Source organism: Tamandua tetradactyla, chromosome 1 (assembly GCF_023851605.1).
Source record: "Tamandua tetradactyla isolate mTamTet1 chromosome 1, mTamTet1.pri, whole genome shotgun sequence".
Lineage (NCBI taxonomy): Eukaryota > Metazoa > Chordata > Mammalia > Pilosa > Myrmecophagidae > Tamandua > Tamandua tetradactyla.
The window spans coordinates 216,087,751-216,103,319 of NC_135327.1; the positions used below are offsets into that span (position 1 = coordinate 216,087,751).

General features: G+C 33.4%; 1 protein-coding gene across 14 annotated transcripts in view; it reads right to left on the reverse strand.

Moving 5' to 3' along the window:
- Positions 1–15,569, reverse strand: part of CREM (cAMP responsive element modulator) — an 85,513-nt gene that overhangs the window by 64,124 nt on the left and 5,820 nt on the right. For 12 of the 14 annotated variants that reach the window (XM_077151985.1, XM_077151977.1, XM_077151942.1 and 9 more), the window contains exon 2: positions 8,318–8,418. The exons of 1 other annotated variant lie outside the window; for it this stretch is intronic. In XM_077151985.1, the coding sequence (XP_077008100.1) occupies positions 8,318–8,361 (44 nt within the window). In that variant the 5' untranslated portion in view covers positions 8,362–8,418. Of the gene's footprint in view, positions 1–8,317; positions 8,419–15,569 lie in introns of those variants that run through there. One more of the 14 variants, XM_077151948.1, reaches the window with a different exon arrangement.

Consider the following 15,569-nt stretch of genomic DNA (forward strand, 5'->3'; position numbering starts at 1 on the left):
AGCAATACCATTGCTAGGTATCTACTCAAAGGACTTAAGGGCAAAGACACAAACGGACATTTGCACACCAATGTTTATAGCAGCATTATTTACAATTGCAAAGAGATGGAAACAGCCAAAATCTCCATCAACAGAAGAGTGGCTAAACAAACTGTGGTATATACATACGATGGAATATTATGCAGCTTTAAGACAAGATAAACTTATGAACCATGTAATAACATGGATGGACCTAGAGAATATTATGCTGAGTGAATCCAGCCAAAAACTAAAGGACAAATACTGTATGGTCCCACTGATGTGAACGGACATTCGAGAATAAACTTGAAATATGTCATTGGTAACAGAGTTCAGCAGGAGTTAGAAACAGGGTAAGATAATGGGTAATTGAAGCTGAAGGGATACAGACTGTGCAACAGGACAAGATACAAAAACTCAAAAATGGACAGCACAATAATACCTAATTGTAAAGTAATCATGTTAAAACACTGAATGAAGCTGCATCTGAGCTATAGGTTTTTGTTTTGTTTTGTTTTGATTTTACTATTATTACTTTTATTTTTTTCTCTATATTAACATTCTATATCTTTTTCGGTTATGTTGCTAGTTCTTCTAAACCAATGCAAATGTACTAAGAAATGATGATCATGCATCTATGTGATGATGTTAAGAATTAATGATTGCATATGTAGAATGGTATGATCTCTAAATGTTGGGTTAATTTCTTTTTTTCCGTTAATTAAAAAAAAAAAAAAAGAGAAGGGATAATTGGAGATGAAGGGATACAGACTGTACAACGGGACTGGATATAAAAACTCAGAAATGGACAGCACAATACTACCCAATTGTAATGCAATTATGTTAAAACACTGAATGAAGCTGCATGTGAGGTATAGATTTTTTGTTTTTCTGTTTTTTGTTTTTTTTCTATTATTGTTTTAATTCTTATTCTGTTGTCTTTTTATTTCTTTTTCTAAATCGATGCAAATGTACTAAGAAATGATGAATATGCAACTATGTGATGTTATTAAGAATTACTGATTGTACATGTAGATTGGAATGATTTCTAATTGTTTTGTTAATTCTTTTTTTAATTAATAAAAAAAAAAGAAAAAAAAATAAGAACGAACAAAAATTGAGGACTTAACTGCTCACCTGGAGAAATTAGAACAGCAAACTAACTCCAAAGCAAATAAAAGAGGAGAAATAACAAAGATTAAAGCAGAAATAAATGAACTAGAGAGTTATCTAAGATTCTACAAAGGTTCCATGAACTATGATTGTTTTCCAGAAACTCCAGATGGGTTCCTAGGCCAGATAAGTCCCGAAACCCAGAGGGGACAGCCACTCCAGAGGGAGTTTCATCTCCCTATCCCATATTATCAACAGCTCTTTCCAACATGGAAAAGTTAGAATGGGCATAGCCCAAATACCCTGAAGATTGGGAGAAAGATCAAAGGAGAAGGTGGAGTTATAACAGAGAAGATAGGATTTAATAATTGAGTATGACTGCTGAGTCATTATATTAATATTATCTTTTCGTCTCCAGTGTCTTGGAACAGCCAGAAGGAAAAACCTAAAATCATGGAACTGTAACCCATACCAAACTCTGAATTCTGTTTTATAACTAACTGTTGTGGTATCCTTTGAAATGTATTGCTTTTTGTACATGTTATTTTTCATACACAAAAAAAAGAAAGGAAGACTACAAACCAATCTCCCTAATGAACACAAATTCAAAAATTCCCAACAAAATAGTATCAAATTGAATCCAATGACATAGTAAAATTACATGTTACAACCAAGCGGGGTTTATACCAGGAATGCAAGGGTGGTTCAGTATAAGAAAATCTATCAATGTAATAATGGTATATTAACAAATTCAAAGGGAAAAATCATATCGTCATATAAACTGATGCTGAAAAAGCATTTGACAAAATTCAGCATCCTTTCCTGATAAAAACACTTCAAAAGGTAAGAGTCCAAGGGAACTTCCTCAATATCATAAGGGCATATATGAAAAACCCACAGCCAGCATCATACTTAATGGCAAGACATTGAAAGCATTCCCCCTAAGATCGGGAACAAGACAAGGATGCCCACTGTCACTAGTATCATTCAACACTGTACTAGAAGTCCTAGCTGGAGCAATTAGACAGGAGAAAAAATGAAAGTCATCCAAAAAGGAAAGGAAAAAGTAAAAGTTTCATTATTTGCAGATGGCATGATCCTATAGTTGGAAAACCCTGAGAAATCTACAACAAAGCTATTGAAGTAATAAATTCAGCAAAGTGCTGGGATACAAGATTAATGTAAAAAAAATCAATAATGTTTCTATACACAAGTAATGACCTATTTGAGAAGACATTTAAGTAAAAAGTTCTATTCAAAACAGGCAACCAAAAGGATCTGGTACCTAGGAATAAGCCTAACAAGAACTGTACACAGAAAATTACAAAACATTGCTAAAAGAAATTTTAAAATGACCAAAATAAATGGAAAATCATTCCATGCTCATGCATAGGAAGGTTGAATGTCATTAAGATGTCAATTCTACCCAAATTGATCTATAGATTCAATGCAACACCAATCAAAATCCCAACAACCTACTCTGAAGACCTGGAAAAGCTAGTTATCAAATTTATTTGGAAAGGAAAGAGACCCTGAATAGCTAAAGATATCCTAAAAAAGGAAGAGCAAAGTGAGAGGATTAACACTTCCTGACTTTAAAGCTTACTATGAAGCCACAGCGGTTAAAATAGCATGGTACTGGCACAAAGACAGAAGCAGCTACCAATGGAATCAAACTGAGAGTGTATGGATAGACCACCAAATCTATGGAGAGTTGATCTTCAGTAAGGCCTCCAAATCCACTGAACTGGCACAGAATACTCTTTTCAATAAATGGGGATGGGAGAATTGAATATCAATATCCAAAAATGAAAGAGGATTCCTATCTTATACCCAATACAAAAATTAATTCAAAATGAAGTGCAGCATACCCCAAACAGATCCAAACAGAGGTACTCCGAGACACTTACTAATCAGAATGTCAGATGTCAAAGATAAAGAGAATTTTGAAAACCGCAAGAGAAAAGCAATCCATCACATACAATGGAAGCTCGATAAGGCTATGTGTGGATTTCTCAGCAGAAGCCATGGAGGCGAGAAGGTAGTGGTATGATATATTTAAGATTCTAAAGAGAAAAATTGCCAACCAAGAATTCTATATCGAAGATATGGCCCAAAGAATAAACCAACACTTCAAATAGATACAGAAGTTGAAGTAACTAATTCAGGATGTTCAAACACACATGCAAAATCTCAAAAAAAATCAAATCAACGAGTTGAGGGAGGATATAAAGAAGACATTGGGTGAACATAAAGAACTCAAAAGCCTGAAAAAAGAAATCATAGAACTTATAGGAAATGAAATGCACAATAGAGGAGATGAAAAAACACTGGAAACCTACAACAATAGACAAAGTTACAGTCATCAAAACATCATGGCACTAGCATTAGGATAGATAAATCAACCAATTAAAATTTAATTGAAAGTTCACAAATAGATCCTCACATCTATGGCCAACTGATTTCTGACAAAGCTTCCAAGTATACTCAATTGGGAAAGAATAGTTTCTTCAACAAATTATGCTGGAAGAATTGGCTATACATATGCAAAAGAATGAAAGTGAATCTCTATCTCACATGATATACAAAAATTAACTCAAAGTAGATCAAAGATCTAAATACAATAACCAGGATTATAACACTCCTAGAAGGAAATGTATGTGTCATGGTCAGGTTCATGTGTCAACTTGGCCAACTGGTAGTACCGTTTGTCTGGTTGGGCAAGTGTTGGCCTGTCTGTTGTGATGAGGACATTTCATAGAGTTAAATCATGATCATGTCAGCTGCATCCACAGCTGATTCCATTTGTAATCAGCCAAAGGGGAATGTCTTCTGCAATGAGTGATGCTTAATCTAATCACTGGAAGCCTTTTAAGGAAGATTCAGAAGAGACAGGCTCTCTTCCTGCTTCAGCTGGTGAGCCTCTCCTGTGGAGTTCATCCAGACCCTCCATCTGAATCGTCGGCTTTACAGCCTACCCTGCGGATTTTGGAATCTGCGTTCCCGTGGTCACGTGAGACACTTTTATAAATTTTATATTTGCAAGTGTTCCCTGTTGATTCTGTTTCTCTAGAGAACCCTAACTAATACAGTATGGAAGCATCTTCAGAATTTTGTGTTAGGCAAAGGTTTCTTAGACTTAACACCCAAAGCGCAAGCAACAAAAGAAAAAAAAAATAGATAAATGGGACTACCTCAAAATTAAAATTAAAAACTTTTGTGTTTCAAAGGACTTTGTCACAAAAGCGAAAAGATAACTTACTAAATGGGAGAAAATATTTAGAAACTACATATCTGGTAAGGTTTAATAGCCAGGATATATGTAAAGAAATCCTACAACTTAACAATAAAAAGACACACAACCCAATTTAAAAAATGGGCAAAAGACCAGAATTAGATATTTTTCCAAAGAAAAAACACAAATTACTAAAAACCTCATGAAAAAATGCAAATCTAAACCACAAGATACTATCACACTCACTAGAATGGCTAATTAAAAATCAGAAAACTACATGTGTTGGAGAAGATGTGTAGAAATAGGAACACTCATTCACTGATGGTGGGAATGTAAAATGTTGCAACTGCAATGAAGATAGTTTGGAAGTTCCTCAGGAAGTACAGAATTAGTATGTGCCCAGATAATCACGCTACTAGATATACACCCACAATTGGAAGCAGATACTCAAACAGATATTTGCATATTAAAGTTCATAGTGGTATTATTCAGTTACCAAAAGATGGGAGCAACCCAAGTGACCATCAACCAATGAATGGATAAATAAAAAGTGGTTTATACATATGATAGAATATTACTCAGCTGTAAAAAGGAATAAAGCCCTGATGCATGAACAACATGGATGAACTTTGCTGAGTGAAAAAAGCCAGACCCAAAAGGACAAATACTGTATGATCTCACTGATATGAACTAATTGTAATAAACAAGCTCACAAGGATTATAATGCAGAATATAGAATCCAGAAACAGACTAGGGTAGGGTAGAGAATGGGGAGCTGATGCTTAATTTGTATGGAATTTCTATTTAAGTTGATTATAAAGGTTTGGAAAAGGATGGTGGTGATAGTAACACACTATTGTGAGAGTAATTAACAGCACTGAATTATATAGGTTAACACGGCTAAATGGGGAAACTGTTACTAGAATAAAAATTAAAAGATAAAACAATACACCACAGTGAACCATACTGTAGACTGATTATAGTTAAAAGTACAAGGATGTTCTTTCATGAATTATAATAAATGTATGACATTAATAAAAAGTATTAATAACAGGATGGTATATGGGGAAAAAATACACCTAATGCAAACTAAGGATGATAGTTCATAGAACTATTTTAATACTCTTTCATCAATTATACAAAAGTGCTATCATCAATTGTAACAAATATTCCACATCAATGCAAGGTGTTGGTTGTGGGGTGGTCGTATGGGAATCCTATATTCTATGCATGATTGTTCTGTAAATCCACAACTTCTATAATAAAAAAATAATAAGTATGGGATTCAGATCTGTTTCTAAATAATTCTGACCTCCTATTAACTACCACTCTATTAGGAACCTCAGGTGCTCTAAACAGAATTTATTTATGAAATGTAAGAAAAAGATCCATTACAATCTTGCATTTTTCACTATATATTTCACAGCTAAATCTACTATAATTGGAAAGATGCATCAATAGAATTTTCCTCTCAAATCTCATATTTGTTGAGTCAAATATTAAACATAGTTGAACTAAAGCTAATTAATTATCCTACATCTTAATTTTAAATAATCCTTATTAGAGAGGAATCACTTAATAATTCTAAATTACAGAATTAAAAAAAAACAGTAAAAACTAAAACAAAAAAATCCACTAAGCACTATAAATTAACAGCTAGCGAGACTCAGCATCAAGGGATTGAGAAAACCCCTAGAATGAGCTGAGACTCAGCATTCGGGGATTGAGAAAACCTTCTCGACCAAAAGGGGGAAGAGTGAAATGAGACAAAATAAAGTGTCAATGGCTGAGAGATTCCAAACAGAGTTGAGAGGTTATCCTGGAGGTTATTCTTACGCATTACATAGATATCACCTTGTTAGTCAAGATGTAGTGGAGAGGCTGGAGGGAACTGCCTGAAAATGTGGAGCTGTGTTCCAGTAGCCATGTTTCTTGAAGATGAGTGTATAATGATATAGCTTTCACAATGTGACTGAGCGATTGTGAAAACCTTGTGTCTGATGCTGCTTTTATCTACTTTATCAACAGACGAGTAAAACATATGGAATAAAGATGAATAATAGGGGGAACAAATGCTAAAATAAATTTAGACTGAAATGCTGGTGATCAGTGAGGGGGAGGGGTGGAGGGTATGGTATGTATGAATTTTTTTCTGTTTTCTTTTTATTTCTTTTTCTGAATAGATGCAAATGTTCCAAGAAATGATCAGGATGATGAATATGCAACTACGTGATGATACTGTGAATTACTGATTATATATGTAGAACAGAGTGATCAAAAGTTATGATTGTTTGCATTTGTTTGGTATTTAAAAAAAAATAAATAACAGCTAGCAAAACACAAATATTTGGTTCCACAACTTTAAAGAACAGATATGGATTTGTTTGAAATGGGCATTTTTAACCCTATAAACAATTAAAAGTAGTAGAAATGTTCTTTTCTCATGAAGGTTAAGTATTTCTTCTGAAATCTTTACTTTCCATCATTCCGCAAACCTTTTTCTCCCTTGATACAAAAGCAAATGGTATTCTAGCCTGTCTCTAATATACAGGGATAAAATTAAATAAAACGTTAATGTGACTATTGTTTAAAAAAATAGGATCCAGGGCGGGCCGCGGTGGCTCAGCGGGCAAAGTGCTTGCCTGCTATGCCGGAGGACCTCGGTTCGATTCCCGGCCCCAGCCCATGTAACAAAAACGGAGAAACAGAATACAATAAAACAAGAAAATGTTTAAAAATGTTTCCCTTTCTTCCTTCCTTCCTTCCTTCTATCCTTCCTTCCTTCTCTCTGTCTTTCCTTTAAAAAAAAAAAAAAAAAAAAAAAAAATAGGATCCATACACTAGCACAATTTTAAAAGACTTGTCCGGTGAACTATTTTCTGGGGGCAGCATTTTATTTTTTTGCTTTTTCCATTATTTTCTAGGACTATTATAGAACATTTACATCATACTATAATAACTCCCAAAGTACTAAAGTACAACAGTACAGTACTATTTGCTCAGTACAATACAATCAGAAGGTATACAACTTACACTTTCAAGAAACAAAAACAAAGGAATATATTAATAAAAATTCTATTTATAATTATAGAAATACCAAAACAGTTAATCACCAAAGTTATTTAGGCATACATCTGTTTCAGAAATAGACAGGTATGGAGATTAAGATACAAAAGAAAAATTTTTAAAGGAATGCTATCATGGATACCCAGAAAAGTGTTATTATAAGAGCAAAGCAGGGATGAGGAAATATGGGCCAACAATATCTAAATGAAAGTAAGACAAAGGCAGTTTACTGTTTATAACTGAAATGTTCAATTAATGAATACAACTTCTCTAATCTGTATCGTACTCGCAATGTTTTTCACCCCTTCTAAAACTAGAGTCCATTGTAAAAAGGAAAAGTTATTAAAGTTGCTTCTATTCTATTTTTAAACAGTTTTACAAAAAATGTCATAGAAAATTTCTTTATTTTTAAAACAAGATCCAATCAATGAAACAACATTCTGAAAATAACCAACAGAAAAACTTGAAAAATTCTAGTTTGATTTCTGTAAAACTCTGGTAAAGCTTTTCTTCTGTTTTACAAAGTTAACTACAAGTACAGTCTAAAGGAAAAGAGGAAGACTAAAACTCTGGGGACTAATTCTACAATTTCACTGAATTGTCCATGTTCTTAAATAAATGGTCCACTCTCTAAAAAGAAGACAATATCCATTTATTCCTTACAGTGCCAAGCACAGTACAAGGTAGAAGATGAATACCTTAGTTAAACATCTGATTGATTTGGGTATATATATTACTTTATTATTATTATAATATATATGTAATATACATGCATACATATCATACATGTAGAAATGTGTACATATACATAATATATTCACCCATCATTTTAACTTTAAGCTAAGTAAAATTTTCAAAAGAACAGAAAAATATACACCCACCTACCTTAGATTTGTCTTAATATATTTTTTGCTGCCACATTTGCTCATTATTAAGACATTTGTAACCAAAGCTTTGCTCCTTCCCTGTTTTCTTCTTTATTTATCCTGCAGTAAAATTACAATGTTGAATTGGGAAATCATAATATTTAATTTTTTAAAAAGTAAAACCTCTGAAAACTAGGCCAGGAATATACTCTAATTTCTATACAACTAAAAACAAAACAAAACAGATAGAATAGGAAGCTGAAAATACCCCATATTTTTTCAATCTTACTTTTATTCAATTTTTTTATCTTCTTAGGGAAAAAATTCACAAAGCTTCAATGAGTACTTATGGCTCAGATTATTTTCTATTGAAGGAAAAGGAGAGTGTTGTCTACATCATCTAATACTTGCTAAGCATAGGTTGCAGGAATCAGCTCTACTTTAAAATGGCAGTAATAATTTAAGAAACTTAATTTATCATTTTCTTAAAATTTAAGAAATTCAAGTTCAACAGTTTATTTGTTTACCTTAAATTCAACACTGGCTTTCATTAAAATATTTTAGTTCCAAACAAAATTTACAAATTCATGTAAAAAATCCTTTTGATAGCCCTCAATCCATTAAAAAAGAAAAAGCTGTTTAGACACTCCAGCTATAAAATAAAATGCCAATAATTAAATCCCATTTAAAAACTGATATCTTAAAATATGTCCATTTTCCATACAGAAAAGTAAAACTGGCAAAGAAAAAGACAAAAGGCTATCTGGGAGAATTTTAGAGTTGAAAAGGTCAAAGGGTTCCCTCCTAAGTGGTCACCCCCAAACTACTGTCTTCCCATCCCAGTCCATTTTGAAACTGTGCAGACAGCTGGCAGTGGTTCTTGCTGCTACCTCCTGCACCCTCACCACAGGGACAACACGAGGTGTGGGGCATCTGAACCAGGCTATCCACAACACAAAAAGCAAGGATAGTGCCAATCATTCGGTTTAAAATTTATTCTGTAGTTACACTGTGCTAGTATTTTACATGGGGACATATTATTCCTTAAAAACTGTGTAACCAAAAAAAAAAAAAAAAAACAAAACTGTGTAACCTAAAGGGTGGGGTCCTTTTATTTATTTTTATTTTATTATTATTATTATTATTTTTGCATGAGCAGGCACCAGCAATCGAACCCAGGTCTCTGGCATGGCAAGCAAAAACTCTGCCTGCTGAGCCACCGTGGCCCACCCAGTTCTTTTATTTATTAAACAATGATCATTGCTCATTACATGTCAGGCCTTTATGCTAGGCATGAGGGGCACAGAGATAATAAAATGCCCCCACTCTTCAGGAGCCTGCATTCTGATGCGGGAAACAGACATGCAAAAAATAATTATGATAAAGTTATTTGAATAATTATGATCTCGGTACCATGTAAGCAGATTTCTATATTTTTCTTGGAAATAAAATTTTTCTTTAGTTTTATTTTGTAATAAGTAATACATTCTTATTGTTCAAACTCCAAAAATAGAAAAAGGTATTCAGTGCTATCCAGGTACAACCACCATCTCTTCTTCCCAGAGGCAACCAGAATAGAAGAAAGTGTCAGCTTCCTGCGATAGCCACAGTAATCTTCCTATGTCAAAAAAGCAAAAAAGACTAGCTTCATACCAGAATAATGATCATAAAACAAACCTGATCCTGACTCCGGATCATCCAAGAACTGTTCCATTCCAAGCATCTCTCCCAAGTCACCAATGCCTGCCTGCTTGCAAAATCCTAAAGAATGCTTTTTAGACCACATCTTCCTTAAAGGTCCATAGCATTTCCTACACTCCTGAAATTCCTCTCCTTGAATCTCACTAGTGGTCTAGTGGTTAAGATTCGGCGCTTTCTCCTTGAATTTTTTATGACACCACTTTCATACTTTTCTTCCAAATTATCTGACCCTACGTTCTCAATCTTCTTTGGCCCAGTCTTTAAAAGTTGGTATTGCCCAATCTTCCAGTCACCAAAACCTCTTCTCCACACCTTCTCCCTGGACTAATTCATCCTCATTTGATGAGGCTCAAATCTCACAGCCAATCAAGCTCTCTGCCTCCTGAATTCTAGCTCCCTATGCACCTGCCCATCGGACATCTCTTACTGACTGGCTCACACATCAAGCCCCAGTTGTTCAAAATTCAACTCAACTCCCCCATTCTGCAACTCTCCTTACCATACTCTTATCTGGGTGACTGATACCATCATTGACTCAGCCACCCAATCTGGGTGTTCTTCTCTCCCTTGACTCCCCATTTCCATTGTCCCCAATTCCTGAAGCAGCAATGTGGTCCAGCAGAACAGAAGCAGTGGGGTATAAAGAGCACCACTAGCTTTTGCAGTTGATCCAGGTGTGGATCTGAGTACTGTCGTTATTAGCTGTGTGATCTTGAACTACTAATTTCTGTATGCTTCATTCCTAATCTGCCAAATGGAGATAATACCAATCATATCGTGAACAGGAAACATAGTCATGAACATAAAACGTCTAATTGTGCTTGGAAGACAGACAAGGAACATTAGCTTACTTGGCTCCAGTAATTCCAACCCCTGAATATGTCTTGACTCTCTCCATCCTCATTGCCACTGCTTTAACTCTGAACCTAATCATTTCTTCACATGATTAAAGCAATAAGCCTCCCACCTGGTCTTTATTATTCCTTCATCTTACTCAAATCTCATCTCAATTCCTCATAATCCAGACTTCAGTAGACCACAGCATGCAAACTTGAACATGCTATTTCCTCATTCACAATCCACCTATGGCTCCCCTTACCTTTAGGATAAATATCCAAAGTTCTGATCATCATAAATTAGGTATTTGGTAGGCGTTCATGAAGGTTGTTGTAAAGGCATTCAAATTTTAAGGTGTGCCTCTCCTTCCTATTCCATCAGTTTTCCAAGTTCAAAATTATCTTGTGTAGATTTGTGAAGCAGGAGGTCCCAGTTTACCACACCATATAACTATGCAGAATTTGAAAAACTCAGTTGCTTTTTATACTATTGAATTCACCCCAAATCTGGTTTTAATGTCTCAGAATATGTTCTTATCGAATGGCCAAGGGCTGGACTTAACATTGTCCTCCCAAAACACCTACATGATAAAAGAGTTCTAATGTCCCAATATGATCTTAGGATGGGCATCATACGATAATTAAAACACTAATTTAAAATATTCTATTTAGCCTAAGACACAACCCTTGAATTAATTTTCACAGGATAGCCTGAGGTTGAAATTTTTAAGCCAATCTCCCTTATGCCTAAAACCAAAGGTTATTGACATAATGTCTGTACATGACTTTCTCTTACCTGCAAAGTTTGGTCATTTAGAGCTGAAAGGGATATTTTAAAATAGTTTATTACAGGTAGACAATAGTTTACATTAAAAGAAAAATGAGTTGAAAAATATTTGCCTGGATGTGGGTTTTTGTGTGTACTTGGTGGAAACCTATATTGATAAAAACTTTCTATCTATATTAGATTTGATTTCAGAAATAACATTTGGAATTCCACCCACTCTTCACCAGTACGTTGGTCTATTCATCTGCTGAAATACTACCGTCAATTCATTTCATTGGTATCAAGTATCCCTTAATGTATTGCTCTCTATAGTGATTATATTTAAAATGTTAATTAAAAGAGTATTTATACTTATAAAAATTTGAAAATATACTGTTTCGATTATTTTAATATTGTAATGTAACTTTCTGGGAAAATTAGATATACATATAAAAATTAAACTTCTCAGGCAACTTTATTAGAATATAAAAGCTTACCTGCCCAATGCTGCCTAATCAACTAGCTATTGTTATTAATCAATGTTCTCATTCCTTTGTAAAACCTAGTATAGTCAATACCCTATAGCAGTTTCTCTCCAGTGTGCCCAAGCCGGGCTTCTGTTCCTACCATCTGGTTTGTGGGTTTATCAAGACTTAGCCATGTTTATCACCAAGTCTTTTTATGCCAGTCATACTTATTGTTGCAATTTTTGAATTTTGTTCAATAGTATGTTGACAGATGAAATAGTTAAAAAAGAGAGCCGTAACTATGAAAATTAAATCGAATGGTTTGGAAAGTTATAAAGGCAGATTGCTTTAAAAAAAAAAATACCTGCTTTGAACTAGATATTATAGTTGGAGAGAATTATAAAATATTGGAAAATATTACAAAAATGTAGTTATTTATAAAGACATTTGCAAAAGTGAAGTTCTTGGGCAGGCCATGGTGGCTCAGCAGGCAGAGTTCTCACCTGCCAGGCTGGCAATCTGGGTCTGATTCCCGTTGCCTGCCCATGGCCAATGCAAAAAAAAAAAAAAAAGTGAGGTTCTTGCTTTACTTTCAAAAACAGAAGTTACAAAGTATGCTCTAAGATTTTTTTTTTGCAAGAAAGACTACAAAACCAAACAATATACTGCAATTAGTATATTCAAAATAAAAAGAAATACGCTTGAGCCTACAACCACAAACGAATGAAAATACATTTATATCCATATATGTTTTGAATACAAATGAAATGTTTAAATCATGTATACTGTGATTTCATGATTTCTCAACTGACTTTTTTTGATTCTCCAGTTGTAACTTTGTTGGATAGAACAGCTTTTAGGGATTAGTCACTTATTCCAAATTCTACATTTAAGAAGACAAAATTACACATAAATACAAGCCATGTTTTTATTCAATACTGAGTATTTAAAATGAAAAATTTTAATAAACATGATGTATTTCTACAGGTTAAAATTTATTATTTATGTTATTTCTTTCACCATGAGGAACAATTTCTGAAAAACAATTTTTCACCAGTTTTAGGATGTACATTGAATTAGAACCAGTATTTATGATAAATATTTACATTTCCAAAAGATGATTAACAAGTTAAACATCCATGTTAATAACACATTTGAAATATTTAATTAATATTTTACAGATAATAATTCATGCATGATCCTGTTCTTTAAAGTATAAGACAACAATAGGTGCACGCTTCATGAAGAAAAGGCAGTTTAATAAAACCACCCGTAAGGTCTACTAGTTCATTCTTTCTAAATATTACTTATCCTATAAACCACATTATAGGATCACTGTCACTAAAAAAAATTAAAATTAAAAAAATGCTACACGATCAGTGGATTTTAAAATACATATAGGTATTTTAGTCTCCTGTGTCTTGGAGCAGCTAGAAGAAAAAACCTAAAATTGTGGAACTGTAACCCATACCAAACTCTGAAACCTGTTCTATAACTAATTATTGCAGTGTGCTTTGAAATTTAGTTTTTTTTTGTATATATGTTATTTTTCACAATTAAAAAAGAAGATAATAAATGAAAAATGCATACCACTCATTTGCAAAAAAAAAATTATCAGGTCAAAAACAAAACTACATCTTATTTAAAAACAATATGGAAACAAGCAAAGAAAAATATTTAGCAGACCACTTACAAAAGTTTGGTTTTAAAAAAAACTTCTAAGTGTTATAGGAAAAAAACACAACTTTTACTAAATTCTCCAAAATGAGGTATTTTTGGTTACTTTTACATAGAGCAGGAGTTCTCAACCTGGGGTCCACAGATTTTTTTCAGGAGTCCCTGAATTTGAACAGAAAAACATTACATCTTTGATTCACTAACTCCTAAATGAAATTTAGTATTTCTTTCAGTTTTGAATGTAAGCAAAAAGCCACAGCAGTAATGTTAATGGTTTCTGAGACTTAGTCATCGACAATAGAAATCATAGATATTTTCACATCACATTACAGGTGTTAAATATATCTTAAAATATCATTTACACCCACCATGATTAGGAAATTTAGGTGGTTATTAGATCCATCATTAAATTTTGGCTAGTTCTTGCATTAAATCCATAATGCTGTATCGTAAATTTGTCTTCTATATTTTGATAACTTTATCTCAATAAACTGACTTCCTTTATAATTCTATGTCTATCTTTACACATTTTAAAAACATTTTTTCTGGGGGAAAAAAGGACAATAGACTGTATCATACAAAGAGATCAATGACACATAAAAAACTATTCTCAAGCTAACCTGAATTTTGCATGAGAAAATATCTATGTTCATCCGATGACATGAAAACACTACAAACATTGTGGTTAATATACAGCACTAATAGATTTCCCTCCCATTATTACCAGTCAATTCAGGAGCAATAAACAGAAGTATACTAAGAACATGCTTCCTTGCCCTTCTTTTCAAAGTTAAGCTGCCCTGACATGGAAACAAAGAAAAAACATACAAATGCTATAGTCTCTTTTTTTAAGCATTCATAGTTTTTTTTTTTTCCTCATCTGTCTTACATTGAGGAGTAAAGCAAAAGAAGATGAAGGAATGTCTAGAGAAAAGTTAGAGTAGAAGACAAAGCTGGTCTCCTCCTTGGGCCTTGTTTTTGTAGCTTTTTGAGATTCCAGGATAAAAGTTGTAATATACTTAAGAAATCAGGAGGAAGAAAACAAAAGACTAAAACAACATGAGGCAAAAAAGAGAGGTTAACCTAACAGTCACTTTGTAATGTCAAATATAACAGTGTTTAAAATTTATAAACTATTTCAATTAAGGTTAATAACATGTTCATCCTGATAGACATAAAGTTCTTTATTTAGTTTATATGATGGCTTGCTACTTCTAAAATTAAAACTGTCAAGAAATCTACAATGAAACTGATTATTCAAATAAAAAAATAATTTTTGTGCCTTTGATGGAATTGAAAAACAGTATTATAGAAGGAAATTTATTATTTGTAAATGTTTATCTTTCTCCCCTTCCACCAGTGAGGTTAAGCACAACAGATATTATCTAGTTGAAGTGACAAAAGTCTAAGCAGCCCACAGATCTCTCCAGCAGTTACTAAATATATAAATGGCTACAGCACAGAATATGAAATAACAGGCAGTACACCTCTTTATGGAAGTAGGAAGAGAAAGAGAAGTACAATATTTTCCTTTAGTACTGGGATGAAGCAAATTCTTAAGTTTTTTTGGAAAGTAGGAAATCTTCATAGTTCAAGTATAGTTTAAGTAGCAACAGCAAGCAAGTTTTAAAAAATAAGGGAAGAAAATGACTTCATTATTGTAAAGCTTGTCATTCTCAACCAAGTCCTTTGAAAAGTTGGGAGTAGAGGGAGCTAGCTAGGAGAGAGAAGTAATTCCTAGCAGCTATATACCCAAAGTTAATAGGAATGTGCCTATAGCTATTAAAGATTTCAGGTGAAGATGCATAAGGAAGACAAAATGAG